The sequence below is a fragment of the Erithacus rubecula genome, assembly GCF_903797595.1.
Source record: "Erithacus rubecula genome assembly, chromosome: 1".
Lineage (NCBI taxonomy): Eukaryota > Metazoa > Chordata > Aves > Passeriformes > Muscicapidae > Erithacus > Erithacus rubecula.
Window position 1 is genome coordinate 20,466,678 of NC_136658.1, and position 16,893 is coordinate 20,483,570.

The 16,893-nt window shown below is 48.7% G+C and overlaps 2 protein-coding genes across 9 annotated transcripts in view; one reads left to right on the forward strand and one right to left on the reverse strand.

Moving 5' to 3' along the window:
* Positions 1–13,369, forward strand: part of BOC (BOC cell adhesion associated, oncogene regulated) — a 59,015-nt gene extending 45,646 nt beyond the window's left edge. For 4 of the 5 annotated variants that reach the window (XM_079321786.1, XM_079321785.1, XM_079321784.1 and 1 more), the window contains exons 6-19: positions 19–312; positions 1,125–1,397; positions 1,947–2,245; positions 4,895–5,057; positions 5,630–5,740; positions 6,940–7,146; positions 7,943–8,124; positions 8,979–9,084; positions 9,273–9,395; positions 10,035–10,256; positions 10,637–10,863; positions 11,443–11,522; positions 12,149–12,342; positions 12,674–13,369. In XM_079321786.1, the coding sequence (XP_079177912.1) occupies positions 19–312; positions 1,125–1,397; positions 1,947–2,245; positions 4,895–5,057; positions 5,630–5,740; positions 6,940–7,146; positions 7,943–8,124; positions 8,979–9,084; positions 9,273–9,395; positions 10,035–10,256; positions 10,637–10,863; positions 11,443–11,522; positions 12,149–12,342; positions 12,674–12,858 (2,666 nt within the window). In that variant the 3' untranslated portion in view covers positions 12,859–13,369. The remainder of the gene's footprint in view (positions 1–18; positions 313–1,124; positions 1,398–1,946; positions 2,246–4,894; positions 5,058–5,629; positions 5,741–6,939; positions 7,147–7,942; positions 8,125–8,978; positions 9,085–9,272; positions 9,396–10,034; positions 10,257–10,636; positions 10,864–11,442; positions 11,523–12,148; positions 12,343–12,673) is intronic. The other variant, XM_079321783.1, reaches the window with a different exon arrangement.
* A 923-nt stretch (positions 13,370–14,292) lies between these two features.
* CFAP44 (cilia and flagella associated protein 44) overlaps positions 14,293–16,893 on the reverse strand; it is a 41,617-nt gene continuing 39,016 nt past the window's right edge. For 3 of the 4 annotated variants that reach the window (XM_079321751.1, XM_079321753.1, XM_079321750.1), the window contains 3 exons: positions 16,195–16,355; positions 15,316–15,450; positions 14,293–14,816 (listed from right to left, as the gene is read on the reverse strand). In XM_079321751.1, the coding sequence (XP_079177877.1) occupies positions 14,697–14,816; positions 15,316–15,450; positions 16,195–16,355 (416 nt within the window). In that variant the 3' untranslated portion in view covers positions 14,293–14,696. Of the gene's footprint in view, positions 14,817–15,315; positions 15,473–16,194; positions 16,356–16,893 lie in introns of all 4 variants that reach the window. The other variant, XM_079321752.1, reaches the window with a different exon arrangement.

The following is a 16,893-nucleotide window of genomic DNA, read 5'->3' on the forward strand; positions in this document are numbered from 1 at the left end:
TCCGTCTCTCCTCGCCAGGCTCCACAGCGGAGGCAGCCCGGATCATCTACCCTCCTGAGGCTCAGACCATCATTGTCACCAAGGGCCAGAGCCTCATTCTGGAGTGCGTGGCCAGCGGGATCCCCCCGCCACGGGTCACCTGGGCCAAGGACGGCTCCGGCGTCTCTGCCTACAACAAGACGCGCTTCCTGCTCAGCAACCTCCTGATCGACCCCACGAGCGAGGAGGACTCGGGCACCTACAGCTGCACGGCCGACAACGGCGTTGGGGAGGCTGGGGCCGCCTTCATCTTCTACAACGTGCAGGTGTTTGGTGAGTCTGCTGGAGCCATTGCTTCAGGAGGGGCTTGGACATCTCATCTTCTTCTAGGGGAAGATACTGGCACTGAAGCACTCTTTTCCCCTGGACAAACCACAATGTAATGCAAACCCCTGCTTGTGGTTCCAGTTTTCAGGAGACCAGACTAATTCTTTCTTGAGGATAATGGTTCCTCCTTCTTGTCTCCCACCATGGACTGGAGATGATGGATCCTTCCTTCCTTTGCAGAAGCTCTTCTCCTGTCATTTGTGGCACTGCTTTTATTCTACTGCTTTCTAGTGGAAGCCTGGTTGCTTTTTAGACATATTTGACATTGGTATAAGAAAAACATTGGAGTGTCTTGGTTTTGTTCTGTTTTGTAGGGAAGCTCTCTGTCAAGTAGAAAGAATTTGAGATACTACACCTTAGGTATTTCTACCACACATATTTCTCATTCTCACAATTTTTAGGGAGGCTAAGCCTGTGTTTCACAGATTGCTTATCAGGTGCTGATGTGGTGTTGTGGCACAAGCACAGTCTTTGCAGAGTAGCATTTCAGCTCAGAAAAATGGGACTTGTAGATGCCTGATGCCATGTAAGAGGGCAGATGACTTTGAGCTACCTCCCTTTGCGGTTTATGTGGATGCTGAAGAGATGGGGCATTGAAACAGACCCATGTGGGCCCCCACAAAGGGAGTGGGACTTTAGTGTGGGAAAGGATCCATCACTCTGCTGTTATCCCTGCCAGAGAGGAAAGTGCAAAGCCATGACCGTGCCATGCTCTCAGCCAGGTGGCACTCAGCAGTCTGTGTTTTTTCCTCTTACAGAACCCCCAGAGGTGACCATGGAGCTGTCCCAGCAGATCATTCCTTGGGGCCAGAGCGCCAAGTTCACGTGCCGGGTGCGGGGGAACCCACAGCCGTCGGTGGTGTGGCTGCGTAACGCGGTGCCGCTGCTGGGCAGCCGCCGGCTGCGGCTGTCGCGCCGCGCACTGCGGCTGCTCAGCGTGGGGCCGGAGGACGAGGGCATCTACCAGTGCATGGCCGAGAACGAGGTGGGCAGTGCCCAAGCCATGGTGCAGCTGAGGACAGCCCGCCCGGGTAAGCCCCTCTTTCCAAAGGGTCACAGCCTAACACACAGGACAGGGGCAGGGAAAGCAGGGGAAGAAAGTCAGTGTGTTGCCCCTGCTTCCTATCTAACTTATGCTGCAAGTGCTGTTCTGCCCGAGTTCTCCATATCTCCCTGTGGGAGCACACGACACCAGTTTTGCTCTAAGGGCAGTGCCATTTGGATTTTTAAGGGTGTGCACATTTGGGCAATCTCTACATGAGGCACAAGACATCTGGGTGTAGTGGCTCACCCCATGGCTTAGCTCTGCCTCTGGACTTGCACTGACCAAGAGCTTAAAAACTGAGTTCACCTAGGGTAAGAGAGGTACCACCTGATTCACTGGACTGTGTTGAACTTACACAGGGTGAGAGGAACTTCAGAGAGACAGGGAACCCTGTGGTTTATGCAGGGGAAAGAGGGATTGTTGCCAACACATTTTAGAGTGGCACAGCAGGCAGCACCACACAAGGGGTTCATAGCTCTGCCTTAACCACAGACTGGGATGAGTGTTCACCCTGCTGTGACACCTTGTCTTCCAGGAGCTCCACTCAACCCTGGGCGAGATGCCCAGCTGTACTCGGCTCAACCTCCAACACCATCTTCCAGGGACAGTGCCTTAAAGCTGCCCTTGGATAAAGCTGGACTGCTAAAGCCTGGGACAACCCCTTTGTCAGCATCTCCACAGTGTGCAGCCAACAAGGAGCTGGTGACTCCAGCTGAAGCCCCCATCATCCTTAGTTCTCCACGGACATCCAAGACAGACAGCTACGACCTGGTGTGGCGGCCCCGGCCTGACAGCAGAGCCCCCATCCTCTACTACATGGTGAAGCACCGCAAGGTATCACTGTTTGCCCTGCTTCCCCCTTCCCTCTGCACCATTCCATGGGCAGGCTGCTGGCCTCACCACACGTTTCACACCTCATGAGCAGCTTGGGGCAGGGCACCTATTGCTCACTGATGGCACTGGTTAGGGGAACCTCCTCAGCTGCAGCCTCACCTGTTAAGGTGTGATGGATACAAGCTGTGACAGGAGGTTCTGGGCTGTTCAGGAAGAGCCCAGTCACAGTGCCTGTCTGCCTAAGTGTGCAGAAGGTACATGCACACACTTCTCCAGTGGGTTCCGTGTCCAATACCCAGTTGTATGCTTGCACACGTAGGAAGCCCTGAGGGCAGGTTGCACAATGACTTGCTCTGCAGTGTTTTTGTGTTGGTACAAGCCACAGGGACACCTCTGTCTTGAACGGCTTGGGCTGCAGGACACAGAGCAGCAGCCTCTGCTGCATGTGCCTGCCCTGCTCAACAGCACCAAAAGTGCCCATGCTCAGTGAGTGTGAGGAGCCAGCAGAGAGCTGTTATAGCCATCCTAAATCCTCTAGAAAGGTCCTTATCCCCCAGTTTTATTCTGGAATCTGGAAGGCAGTGCACTGTGGAGTACATCACTTACAGGTACAGTGTGAGCACACAGCACACAGTCCTGCTGGAGCCCAAGCCAGCATTCCCTCTGGGGGCTTCACAGCACCACAGGCACAGTGCAGGCACAGCTATAGCCCAGCAGTTTCTTTAAATGGTGAAACACTGTTGAGGCAAAAATTCTGCTTTTGAGGTCTAAAGTATCTCTTTCCATTTTACTGGGGATAAGTGGAAAAAAGGAGCTTCAATTTATTTGTCTGTTGCTTTTCTTTCGTTTGGGTAGGTGGGGAGTTGCAGTAGAGAGGCAGGTTTTGCCTCAAACCCTAGAGGGTTTGAGTATATTCCAAAAACATGCCAGATTGCATGTTTGGGATTTCCAGCCACTGCAAGGCAGCATTTTCAAGTACATGTGAATATATGTATCTGGAATTGTGTGCTTTTGTGAAAGTACAGTGTAATAGAAGACTGTCACAATCCTTGATTTCTTTCTTAAAAAAAATTTAAGATGAGGATTTCAGCTAACCATCGAAAGAGCGCTTTAAAACAAAGGCAGAAGATGCCAGCACAGGAACACAATAGGGCAAGCTTAAATACAAAACAAAGATGCCAAAAGCATCCCCAGACTATTGGCTCTGGTTGTCTGCCAAGATGAGACTTATTCCCCAGTGGTGTATCATGTAACTACCAATTCTACTTGTGATCTTAACTTGCAGCCTTGGAGTTTGTCCATATTTGATTTGTTTTTCAGCGCTTCACCTGGAAGGGGCCATGGGGGAGTGAAGGTCACCATGGGTCACTGCAGTTTGCAGTAATATGTTTTCAGTGTAGTCCAAATTCTCAGCTGGAGACTCTTTCTTGGGATGCTTAAGGATTGTGTGGAAAGGAATTAGTCCCAATAACCCTTAAACTTGTTTAGAAAGAGTCTCTTTCTGTCCAAGATCCTTAGGATCAAGTTAAATAATGATCTGGTTTTGACATTTCTGACTGGAAAAGCATGTGTGTGGAGAGGGAAGTATCAATTCAGCAGCAAAAGAAAAGGGTCTTTGTCTAGAAGATGGCTGTAAGGAAAGTTAGACCTACTGACAGGAGACCTACATTTGTACTGGGCAAAGTTCTGCCACTTCTCTAGAAAATATCCGTGAATGTCTCTTTTTATGCTGTTCCTACACTGCCCCTAAACTTTTGTTTCTTGAGAATTTCTCTTTTCCTTTCCTGGATATTAGCAGCCTTTAGGGCTTCCCTCCCTGGCCTCACAACTTTGCAGGCTCAGGAATAAAAATAAAACAAGGCAGGCATTAATCAGTCTGTGTCAAACGCTTGGAGAAGATGAATGATACAGCAGAGTCTTGGCATTTCCGTTCTGTTGCGTTGCCTGCATTACTAATGCTCCTTTCGGCACCGGGTCACTTCAGTGTCCTGCCTATTGGCCTGCAAAAATATTATCTTTGCAGCTGGGGAGAAGGGGAAAGGTTCTACCTTCCCTCCCTCTCTGCATGGGGCATCAGGGTATCACAAAGTAACAAATTGTGTTTTTCTGAGGGCTGTGGCCATACAGTTTCTTCCCTCCAAAAACCTTTGCTCCAGCATTATGGTTCTTCATTTCAGCCCCAAAGTGCCAGGGGTGAGGCTGGATAAAATTCAGTAAAACAAAGTTGTATCTGGGCACCTCATCCCATGGAAATGGCCAGTACCTAAATGAGCAACTCTGCAGCTGGGCTGCAGGAGAGATTTGGCTCCTAAAGCAGCTCAGTCCTGTGGTTGATGCTGCATTTTGTGGGGCATGCCCACTTGGGAGATTGACACACATTGAGGGGTGGTGGTATCAAAGAGAATCAGAGGCCAGAACAGGGCTGACTGAACACTGCGGTTAAGAAAATACTCCAGGGATTGGGTGAGTTGTCCTTCTTATACCTGAATTGCTTTGCAAAATCAGGCTGGAAACATGTCCCTCTTTTGCAGAGAGGGAAGGGAAGGTAGATGTGGTGGATACACGACTTACTAATAAAGTTTCTGAGCTCAGTGCCCACAGTAAGCCCAGCCTGCCCCAAGCTCTGCAACCCCTGCACTGGTCTCTCAGCAGGTCGCCAACGCCTCGGACAGCTGGGCCGTGAGGGATGTCCCAGCCTCGCAGCACCGCCTGACCCTCACCAGGCTGGACCCTGGCAGCCTCTATGAGGTGGAGATGGCTGCTCACAACTGTGCCGGCGAGGGACAGACGGCCATGGTGACCTTCCGCACCGGTAAAGGGCACTCCTGTCCCTGGGCTCCCCTTTGCTCTGAGTCATGGGAGGGCCCCTCTGAAACATCCTGTCCCAGCCCTGAGAAACATGGAACCAGCCTTAGGACAATGGGAGTGTTCCTGCTCTGGAAACCTATCTGCCTTCAGCTTAGACCAACTGTCGGAAGGGAAAGTGGAGGGTAGCATGGGGAAGATTCCAGCCCATCCTCTGTGTGGGTTGGAGTAAATCCCTTCTTCCCTTGAACACCTACAGAACTGTAGAAAATGAGTCTAGCATAAACGTCAAGAGGTTGTTTAATCCATCTTCTGCCTGGAGACAGAAATCTAGCAACATTTCAAGAAAACAAATTAAAAGTTATGGAAAATTAAATATGAGGGGGATCTGTTAACAAAACTGCTCCTTTAGCTTTAGTTCCTGCCAGCAGGCTGAATGCTTTGAGCCCCTAGAGCTGTTAGAGTCCAGGAAATACTTACTCTGCATCCTGTCTGGGAATATTTGCTTTCCTCGCCACAGCCAAAGATAATTCTGAGTGTGTCTCTCGGTTGCTGATGCCACGTTTCCCTTCTGCACAGGCCGGCGCCCAAAACCAGAGATTGTTGCCAGCAAAGAGCAGCAGATCCAGAGGGATGACCCAGGCACGAGCACTCAGAGCAGTAACCAGGCCGACAACAGCCGTCTGTCCCGTAAGGCCCTCCCTGAACTGGCACTGGGGTGCTGGGTCTGTTGTGAGTGGCAGTGGCCAGGCCATGCTGGGGTTGAAGTTTCTGCTGGGTAAATCAAGAGTGCAGTGCTGGATGGGTGATTTCTAGCTGCTGACAATGAGAGGTCCTTCTTGGACACTCTGGCTACTACCATTGGCACACAGTCAGTCCTGGAGAGCAGGGAAATCCCACTGCCTGGCCCCACCTTTAATGCAAGGATATCTCAGCAACTCTTGTCTCTTGCTGAGTTCCACATGGAGGGTTCAGAAAGTCCTGTCTTGGAATCTGTGACTGTGGGGCACAGGAACAATAAACTGCACTGCATCGGTAGGTGCTGATGGAGTGTGAAGGAGGAATGGGGACCAAGTCCCTGCATGTCCTGGCATCCTCCTCTCTTAGCAAGCCCTAGCTAGGGGCAATTAGTTCCCATTCTAGGGGTGCAGAGTGCTTCACTTGGGTATCTTGCTGCACTGAAGAAATATCAGATCCTTACTGGTCAATCTAATTTGTTGTTTCCCACTTTGTCTCTATCATTACAACTGCCTTTATAATTTCTGTGAAATTCTCTCCTTCAGTCGTAATCCTCCTGTGAAGTCCCTTCAGTCTCCCCCATAATTCATCATTTGTTGTCTTTATTTTCATATCCATAGGTCCATTGATCTCTTTCCCTCCCATCTTTTAATTGTTTTCCTGTCAAATTGTATTTCCACAGCTCAGAACTTTTCATACTTTCTTCTCAGCTGTTTCTTCTCAATCTCTCCTGTTTTCATCTCCTACACTTGGTTGTCCCCAGCATGTCCCCCTCTGCTTACTGCTTCCACATCACCCAGGTTTTTTGCTCCAAATCCAGTCCTGCATCCACCCCTCTCACTGCTTTCCCTCGCATGATGGGTGATCACACCTCAAATCTTGTCTCATCCTATTTGAGCTGGGAGTGTAAAAGGAGCAAGATGCAAGCAGGAGTAAAAGCAGTTTGTGGGCACAAACTGAAATGCATGAGGATTTAGGGGAGCCAGCTCTAGTGAAGAGACAGAAGGAAGAGAGCATTCAGGAGGTGCAGAGCATGTGGCTGGGTGCAGTGCAGGTAGTCCTTCACCCACATACGTCTGAGCTACAGGATCCTCCAGACAGGGTGAGAAGAGTATGTTTCACATCCTGATGTCCTTCTGGGTCCCTTGCAGCTCCAGAGGCACCAGACCGTCCAACCATCTCCATGGCCTCAGAGACATCTGTGTACGTGACCTGGATCCCCCGTGGGAATGGCGGGTTCCCCATTCAGTCTTTCCGTGTGGAGTATAAGAAACTGAAGAAGTTGGGAGACTGGGTCCTGGCCACCAGAGACATTCCTCCCTCTCGCCTCTCTGTGGAAATTCCAGGCCTGGAGAAAGGTAGGCAGGTGCTCTCCTCCCTGCTTCCTGGAGGTCTGCAGGAAAGCTGCAGCGTCCCTGTAGGATGGTTAACCATCTGTCACATCCTGCTCAGCCCTGGATCTGTGAGCGAAACAAAGCTTCCCTGACTCCTGCCTTAGGTGCAAGGGGAAAAAGCTGCAAATTCTTCTCCAATTTCCTCAGCTGCAGAGACCAGCATAGGTTTGACCTCCCTCAGGGAGGCTTAGGCATGCTTTTCTGTATTACAGGATACAGTTACTAAAGGCATTTGGTTTTGCCTTTTACAAGACGGGACAGAACTTTCCTTAGCCACAGGCAAGACAGACGGGTACACAAATCCCATTGCACTTCCATGAGAAAAGATTTCATCACTGAGCTGGACAGTGAGAAAAAAGGGAACATAACTACCCCAAATTAAAGACCAGTAAAATTAACTTTGGGTAAAAATTACATAGGCTTTGAGCTTTGAACTGGTGTTTATGTACTTAATTCCCATGGAGTAGAGAAAGAACGCCTTTCCATACCTGCTTTCAGGTCAGGATATCCTTTCAGGCCATTTCTTAACCTTGTGCACACTTTCCAAAACTGCTATCCAGACAGGAATTGGGGAAGGTAAATAAAAGCAGGCTCCATCTAGGACATGGCTGAAACATGGCCATTGAGTGTTTGTGGGCTCAACACTCTTGCAGTGGGCTCTCTGCCTTCTGCCTCTCCTCACAGTCAGGGCACTGCTGACAGTAGAAATCTTGGAAAACTCCAGTGGTTGCAGCTGTGGTATTTGCCCTTTTCCCCGTAGGCACATCCTATAAGTTCCGCGTGCGGGCGCTGAACATCCTGGGCGAGAGCGAGCCCAGCGCGGCCTCGCGGCCCTACGTGGTGTCGGGCTACAGCAGCCGCGCCTACGAGCGCCCCGTGGCCGGGCCCTACATCACCTTCACGGACGCCATCAACGAGACCACCATCATGCTCAAGTGGATGGTAAGGCTTGTGGGTGGGAGAGTCTGCAGGGGAGGAGGGGTGAGGGTGCTCCTTGCCCGGCTTGCACTGCCTCCAGCTTACCACACTTGAGCCTGTAGTATTTTCCAGCAGACACGTCCTTTACTCTCATTTTCTGGGTAACAGTCCTAAATGCTGGTAATCATTTATAGCAATCCACTCCAGAGGATTTTTAGGAGTGGGTAATATCTTTTGGATCATAAGCTCAGACCCAAGTGTTCTCAACAGCTTAGAGCTGATTCGGAGGGATGCTCTCCTCTTCTAGCTCCTTCTAGCCAGAAATTGCCACAAGGCAGAACAGGCCTCAATTAAACTCAAACAGTAGCTGATAAAATCCTGAGTGAAAGACAGCAAGAACATACAAAGCTGGTACAGTACTGCCCTAGGTGTGGGGGAGGAAGAGAGCTGTCTTTAGAAACACAAAGCTCCTGCAGTGACCAGTTCATGACAAGTCCCAGGTTGTCTGGAAGCCATGAGCCTACCATGTCAAGATGATGGTGTGCTTGCCCATGCCCAGCTGAGTCACTGTTAAGGAACTTTTTCCTCTGAATCATTGGCTGTGGTTGCTGGGAGGGAGCAGAGCACTGGATGCCTGGAGTGACAGGCCCAGATTCACATCTTGTCTGTTACCTGAGAGAAGCAAAGCACAAGAGCAGAAAGTAGCACTGAGCTTTTGTAGAAAAGCCCTCATTTTGCAAACCAACGTCAAAATGAGGCAGATCCCTCTGCTAGGTTATCTTCCTGACCCAGTCCATTTATCCCAGCTGCTCCTCATCTAGTACAATACTAGCATGGACATCTCTCCTAATTTCTGCTCTCCCTCCCATTCTCTGCAGTACATCCCAGCCAGCAACAACAACACTCCCATCCATGGATTTTACATCTACTACCGCCCCACTGACAGTGACAATGACAGTGACTACAAGAAGGACGTAGTGGAAGGTAGGAGAAATTGAGAGACCAGTCCTAGCTTCTGGTTCCTACTGGAAGACAGCACAGCCAGAAGGAGCCCTGTGTACAAAAGGCAGCAGCTGTCCAGGCTCCTTCGCTGGGCACTGCTGCAGAGCTGGGCCAGCTGCCTTTTCCCTGAGGAAGTTAAGGGCTCCATGTGCTCTTCGTTCCCTCCTCAGGAGATCGGTACTGGCACTCTATCAGCCACCTGCAGCCAGAGACCTCGTATGACATTAAGATGCAGTGCTTCAATGAGGGAGGCGAAAGCGAGTTCAGCAACGTGATGATCTGTGAAACCAAAGGTAAGCATCTTCCCAGGGCAGCTCTGAGAGCACAGCCTGCTGCCTTCTCTGCCTACAGCTGTCACAGCAAAGAGGACAGGAGCCATCCCTGCCTGACAGTGCATCACTCAAACTCTAATAAAGTGGTGGAAGCAGCACTGGAGAAGAGAGACACAGGCTCATCCATGCTGATCAGGGTGCCCAGTCGCTGCTCACCCTTTGTGCAGAGTCCATCGCTGTCCCTCAGAACAGCAGTTACCTTTTGTTTTCCTAACGATCACATAGGTGGTGACTGGAACCAGTAGGGCTGACTTTCCCTTGCTGTGCTGAACTCCATGTTGTGTTAGAAGCAGGCCCCAAGTTGATTTCAAAGCTGCTGCACTGTCATGACAGGAACAGCATTAAGTCCAAGTGTGTGCTTTGGAGAAGCTATTTTGGATGTACTTCTGCTTAAGCAGTCCATGATCTGGCAGAGCTGTGAGCCAAGCACAGGGGCTTTGACTGTAGTGCTATATGCCAAGGAATCCTGTCATCCAGGAATGCTTCTTTAAAGCCACCATAGAAGTCTGGCCACTCCACAGCAGCATAAACCTCCCTGGACTGGGCTGCTGTGCCACCTGCCATGTCCTGTCTAATGTTCTCTCTCTCTTCCTTCCACAGCTCGGAAGTCTCCTGGTGTGCCAAGTCGTCTCCCACCTTCCACAGTGCCCCCTCAGCAGCGTCCCCCACTCAGCGGTGGGCACGGTGGCCTGGGGACAGGAGCCATGGTGGCCCGTTCCAGTGACTTGCCATACTTGATTGTAGGCGTTGTGCTGGGCTCCATCGTACTCCTCATCGTGGCTTTCATCCCCTTTTGCCTTTGGAGAGCTTGGTCTAAGCAGAGTAAGGGTTGTTTCTTCGGGGCTGATTTACAGGATATGGTTTGTCTGTGGATTAAACCTGACCCAAATTTGCTGCATCAACACCCAAAATGTGAGGGAATTCTGGGAAGCAGGGAAATGGGGTGGTCAGAGGGCAAGTCCCAGATGTGCTGTGGAACCCCATAAAGGCAAGACCACTGTCCCTTGTCCTGCTTGTCGTGTTGCAAAGGAACCTCTGGGACTGAGCGCAAAGGGCCCCTTTCCACCATTTACCTCCAAGAGTGCTTTGGGTGCCAGAATAGCTGCCTGATAGGACAGTGCAACCCTATACATGCTGAGCTTCAACAAGCTTGACTTCAACTCTCATTTTTGCTTCAGACTTTCTTTTCCTTTCCTCTGCAGAGCAAACCATTGACATGAGCTTCCCAGGAGCTGGGCTGCTGGTGTCGTCCTGCCAGTACACCATGGTGCCTTTGAGAGGCATCTCTGCTCCTCGTGCCAATGGACATCCGTTTGTTAATGAGCAGCCCTATGCCAGCAGGGCACACCTGAATGGCATCTGCGCCTCTGCAGGAGTGGGGTACACCAGCACCAAGCCCCGAGATTACAGCCCTGATGAAGTGCCACAGGTGAGTCCACACCTGGGATCAAGAGCTGGTTTGTCATCAGCTGGAGGCCACACTTGAAGTGAGAGGGCTTCTCCAGGCATGGCTGGCACACTTCACAGCCTGTAGAAGTGGCAAGGCTGGCTTCCCAAAAGAGATTTCCCCTTTGTAGTGAAGTCTGAGACCTGGGAGGAACAGGAAGGTCTCCAAAACACTTGTGAAGGGGTGGTTTGTTGGGCCAGTGCCTCTTAAGTATGGAGGAGGCAGTGAGAAAAGGTGACTCATAGGAACAGTTCCTGTGTCCCCTGAGCAAAGCTTACAGGGACTGACAGTGCTGAGGACTCTGTAAAAAGGTAACAGGCAGTGCCAGAGCTGAGACTATAAATTGCTTATCCCCTAGTGATTCAGCAGTAAGTGTAAAGTGAGTTTTTCAGTGCTCAGTTCCACTGCCCTCAGTAGCAAAAGAAACAGTTACAGCTTTTTCTGCCTACTGCTGTAAGACTTCAGCAGTCTGCCCCAAGGCTGTGCTTCACAGATCAGCACCTGCCTCTTAATGCTGCTGTGTGCCATTGCTTTGCTAAGAATCCTTCTCTCTCCTTCCAGTCACACGAGGAGACCAATGCCTTGCTGCAGACAAGAGTGGTGCAGAATGGGAGTGCCCAGCAAGAGTACCAGCCCTCCAGGTTAGTCCTGGCATGTGGAGAGGGTGGGTGGAACAATCCACTGGGACCCACAAGACTACATGCTCACAAAAGCCTGCCCTCAATACACTCCTCTCTGTCCCTACTCTTGGGAAACAAATCCATGCTCCAGCACTAGCACACCTTGGTCTAAATTCTCTTTGCACAACTCTTAGGATTTCAGGAAGAAATTTAATTTTAGAGGTGGCCAAGGCCTACTCCCCTCTGTCCCTTTTTCTTCCTCCTGTTTCTAAGTGAGAGACTGAAAAGTAGGATGAAAGAAACAAACATCTGTGATTGGTGCTGATAAACAGTTGCCCCAGAATCTGCCTGGTGTCCAGTTGTGAGTGCTTTGTGTCTCACTGTTCAGACATATTCACTACCATGCTCTCTGTGAGGCACTATTCCTCCTGGCCTCTGTGGCACTCACCAGCTGCTGGATCATGGATACCAGCTCCCATATCATCTCATTGCCATCCCACAAGTACATCCCAATTTCTGCTGTTCTCCTCATTTAGGAATGTTGTGTGTCACAGCATTGATGAGCTGGCTGAGACATGACACAAGTTACATTTTTCAAGGAGGAAGGATCTGTAAACAGCACTAAACCTCTTTGCCTGCTTCCCCAGATTGCCCAGCTCCAGAACAGAAGACAGCTCTTTCCTCTACAGTCTCCCAGATGATTCCACTCACCAGCTTCTTCAGCCACAAGATGACTGTCCTCACCTTCAAGAGCACTTTGTCGGCCTTCATCATCCAGTGATGGGAAGCAAAATGGGAGGCCCTAGCCTAGATGCTCGACGGGATACCCTCTTCCACCAAGGTCAGTGGTTTGGAAAACTCCATGCCTCCTTCATTTCATCATGTGAGGCTGCTCTTGAAGGGAAATCTCTTTTCTGAAGCTTTTTTGAAGGCACATGTTCAAGTGATGTGAATCCATCTCCCTACGACCTAATCCATTGATCCAATGTCATAAATCAAACTTATTTTGTGTGAACATGGTATAAAATTCCCACACAGACTTTCAGAATGCAGATCTTCCTCTTTGATCAGAGTACCCCTCCTCATAAAGTGAGCTGTTGACTTGAAACCTCCCACAACATCTCTCATTCCATTGTGCACTTATAATAATTTCTTGCTCCTTTCCCCCTCAGGAAGCCCTTGCTGCTTAGGCCTAGTGCCAGTTGAAGAAGTAGAAAGATTAGATTGCTGCCAGTCCAGAGGAGATCTCCATACCCAGAATCCAGTGATCACATCTTTGGGTCAGGACCTACCAAGACATCTGAACAGCAGCCCTCCACCACTGAGACCCTTAGAGACTCATCCTCCAACCAGCTAGGGACCAAGCTGCCTTTTGCAAAAGACTTATTCTAAAGAGAAAAAGAGAAAGGGTATTTATTTTTGTATAACACCCCTATTTATATATTTATGCACTTGTATATAGATGTATATGTGCCTTTTATAATGCTGTGGAGACAGAAGGTATCCTCAGCAAGGTCACAGGAGGACCCAGGAAACAAGGCAGCAGCTCTGGAGTAGCACCATCAAAGCACCCAATGGCATCAGCTGGACAAGGGACACTGTGGGACATGGGTCCAGAAAGAGCTGCCACCACCAAGAGCCAGCACCCTCTTGCAGTGAGGGCTTCACAACAAATAATGCTGTCAAAGGTCTTTTCCTTTGCCCCCAGGAAGGTTTGTTCCAAGAACACACTCCTGTGAATGAACTGGAGTTATGCACTCTGCCTGATCAACTTAAACAGCCTTTCACATACACGCCATCTGCAGCCGCCTACCTGTAAAGACAAATCCATGCTTTAACATCAAAATAAAGGCTTTAGTCTTGCTGTCTTTTGTCTAGTTTATGCTGATTTGTCACACAGAATGAGCTTTCACTTGCAGACATATAGCAAGCAGGACACCTGGGGAAAGGTGACATTTTCTTGCAGTTGGAATTTTCCAAATAGTCACTGGTGATACTTAGTCTGAGGTCTTCTTGTTCTCTGTCTCCAGCTGAGTCTCTGGATGTCTGGTTACCCAGCTGGCACTGGATTTCCTTACTCTTTGTTAGGCAAGGGCTTGGTGCCATACAGCCCCTTGCCTGGGGATCCAGCCATTTCCCACCTCTCAGGGCACAACCTGCAGCTGCACAAGAGTTCCCAGCACCAGGTATGTTTCTCAGCAGGGACCCCCTGTAAAGGCAGGCAGGCTGCACAAGCACCGTTCACAGGCTTGTGCTGGGACCAGCAGGAAGTTCTTGTGCCTGGTTAGGATATGGCTGGAGTTCTGCTGATCCTACACCAGACAGAGACACAAAGACCTGTGGCAAGAGTTTGGAAGTGGAGAGAAACAGCAAGAGAAGCTGGAGGCTGTTTAGTTTATTCAATTAAAAATTAGCACCTCAGGAGCCTTGCATGGGAAGATCACAACCCCTCCACTCTGGGGATGAAGGAAGATTTCACAGTCACATAGGGTGAGTGCTGTAAATGATCACTTACTGCCACCACACCAAAAGAGAGAGGCAAAAAAGAGCAACACATGAAAACATGCAGAGCTTGGCCCTCTCACTGATCAGGCAGGTGCAAACCAATGGAATTGCAGGCTGCCTTTGCACTGTTACACCATCCTCCTGCTGGTAAATGCCAAGTCCTGCCCTGAGGAGAAAGGCCCCTTTGCTTTTTCCTGTCCCTTGACTCTAGCTCAGTTAGTAGAGCACGGCCACTGCTGCTCAGCAGTAACAAATGCTTTCTTGAGGCAGACTTCTTTCACCATTTTTGAAAACAGGGTATTAAAACAATGTTTGCCCCTGTGAAACTTCAAACCAGCTTTCCACAGCCACTTGTTTGAAGAGTAGACATAGACATAATGCACACACAAGGCATCTTGTCTAGTGCAACCCTCTGCATTGGACTGATAACAGTATTGAATAGTTTTATTTGCTATTTTATGTTGTTACATTCATATTCTGATAGAAAAAAATAATAACCCTTTACAACTAAACCCCTGGCTAGCTAAAACAATTAATTTTGCACTTTTATGCATGACTGCTGCCACAATTAATTTTAAGGGTGACTTGGCTTGTTAGTTACTATTTCTGAACAGGGAGTTGGAGTCTCAGAGTCCTGTGGTAGAAAGAGGCACACACCTTTTCTGCTAAGGAAAGGAGTTCTACCTCCCATCAATTCTGCCATATTTGATTTCCTTTCTCAGAAGGGCCACTTCTTACGTTCATGAGCCGTGACTTCAGCCTGGCTGTCTCTTTGATGTCACTACTTTTGGTGCCCTCAAATTCTCCACCCTGTACAGGGAAAAAATGGAGAGGGAAAAAAATGGCTCCTATAAAACATGGACAATGAACATTGAATGGAAATTTATTTCAAGCAGGGAAAGTGAAGCTTTCCAAGAACTAGGCCATATCCATAACTTCTCCATACCTTAGTCAGAACTATGTGAAAGAGTGAAGGTTCACTGACTTAGACTTACTCCATGGTACAGAGCCATAAATCTACTTCTCATTGTAATGCTGCTACATGATTGTAATACGACTGTTTCCATGTAACAAAGGAATATTCTTCTAATTCCTTCAAGGCATATTTTAATTAGAAATGAGTTTCAGTTTTTGAAAGCAGCTGATAAGAAATTGCAGAGATGCTAATGTATAGAGCAGCCATGCAGCCTGTCCCATTCTTAGCCCGAATTGCTGACTGCAGATCAGGATTTGATACTGGGGAGCTGGTGAGGGACAGATAATCTCATTGCTGAACAGTCCTAAGCACTGCAGTGGCTAAAAGGCTCACCTGACCAGTTGTCAGTGATTCCAGCTCAGTTTCAAGTTGATGCTTTTCATGGCAAAACCTGTTCAGCTGGTGCAGCTTGCTGGTGTTTTCCCTCGTCAGTGTTGTTAGCTGATGCTGCAGGCTGACAATTCTTTCCTAGAAGTTGTAAAAAGTTGATCTGGGATGAGAGAGGACAAAAAGTGTGGAGTGGGGAAGAAGTGCTAGGCACAATGCAAATGTCACAGGTAAACAACAGACTGATCCTGCCATACCACCTGATCCCACAGTACCTTTACTGCAATGTCATCTTTTTGTTTTTAATACATATAAATTACAAATGCCTAAGTAAGTAAAGCAGTTAGGCAAAAGTGTGGGGAAAAGAAATCCATTAGGTGCATAGTACTTCTGTACCCTCCTGTGCTCTTATGTAAGGTCAGCATAAGCTTGTCTCCTGCTTGCACCACAACAGCTGAGCCTTAGGCCCCACCAAATGTATATATGAACTTTTCAGACTGTACAGATTGGCACCCCAGGCATGAGCCAGAGCCAGCCCTGAACTCAAACAGTTTGTCACTTAAAGGCACTGAGAGAAGGCAGGAGGTGCTGAATGCCACCTGAGAACCAGAGAAAAGCACTCTGCAAGAACTTCACGTAGGGAATGAAGTAGAATAATGTGTTTGAGGAAAGCAAAACAGGATGAAAAATAGGATGTGCACCAGCAACTGGAGCAGAGGAGGAATGATGATGAGAAATTGGAGTTGAACACTATGGTCCATTAAGAATAAGTGAAAAAAATCAAACATGAGCATGTTCACAAAATATTTTAGGGTAATTTTTCAGCCCCCAGGGAAATAAAGCCTTAACAGATAATCAAAACGTGTCTTCCTCCCTGCTACTTACCTCCCATTCTTTGAGCTCCACAAAATGCTCATACTCTTTCTCCATTATTCTCACTTTCATTTTCTCCATGGGTATATTAACAGAGTGGGCTTGAACTGCCTCAAAATCAACCAGCCGACCAAATTTTTCCATCATCAGATGATTGCACCTCTCCTCCAGTCCTAACAGAGGGACATTGACACAAATGACAGCATTGTCATTCATTGGTTTATAAAACTTTCTGTCTTACCCCGGCTTTTTGTTTGAGCTCTTTGGTCTTTGCTCTGTAATAAATAATATACACAAACCCACAGAGCTCGCAGCTGAGTCATGCCATTTGTCCTTGCCCATAATCATGCCTGTGTGGTCACTAAGCCACCTCTAAGCCAGTCCTAGCAAGCCACACTGATAGGCTGTATAGGACCTCTGCAGGTCTGGTGGTGCTAGACACAGCTTTGGGTTTGGCTCTTGGGAAAGTGTTCCAAATACGGCTTGATTCCTTCTTCAGATGTTCCAAAGAGGAGGAAATTACTAGAAAAAACCTTATCTATCTTTGGGGAAACTCCTTTTTTTCTAGGAGTTCTGGTTTACAAGTAGAAATAGCAAACGTGCCCAGATTTCCAGTGTCTCATCTCAGTCAGCTCTACTTTACTAAGTTCCCAAATTATTTCTCACAGCCTGATGACTCTGCAGTGCTGGAGAACTGCTACTCCATCAAAA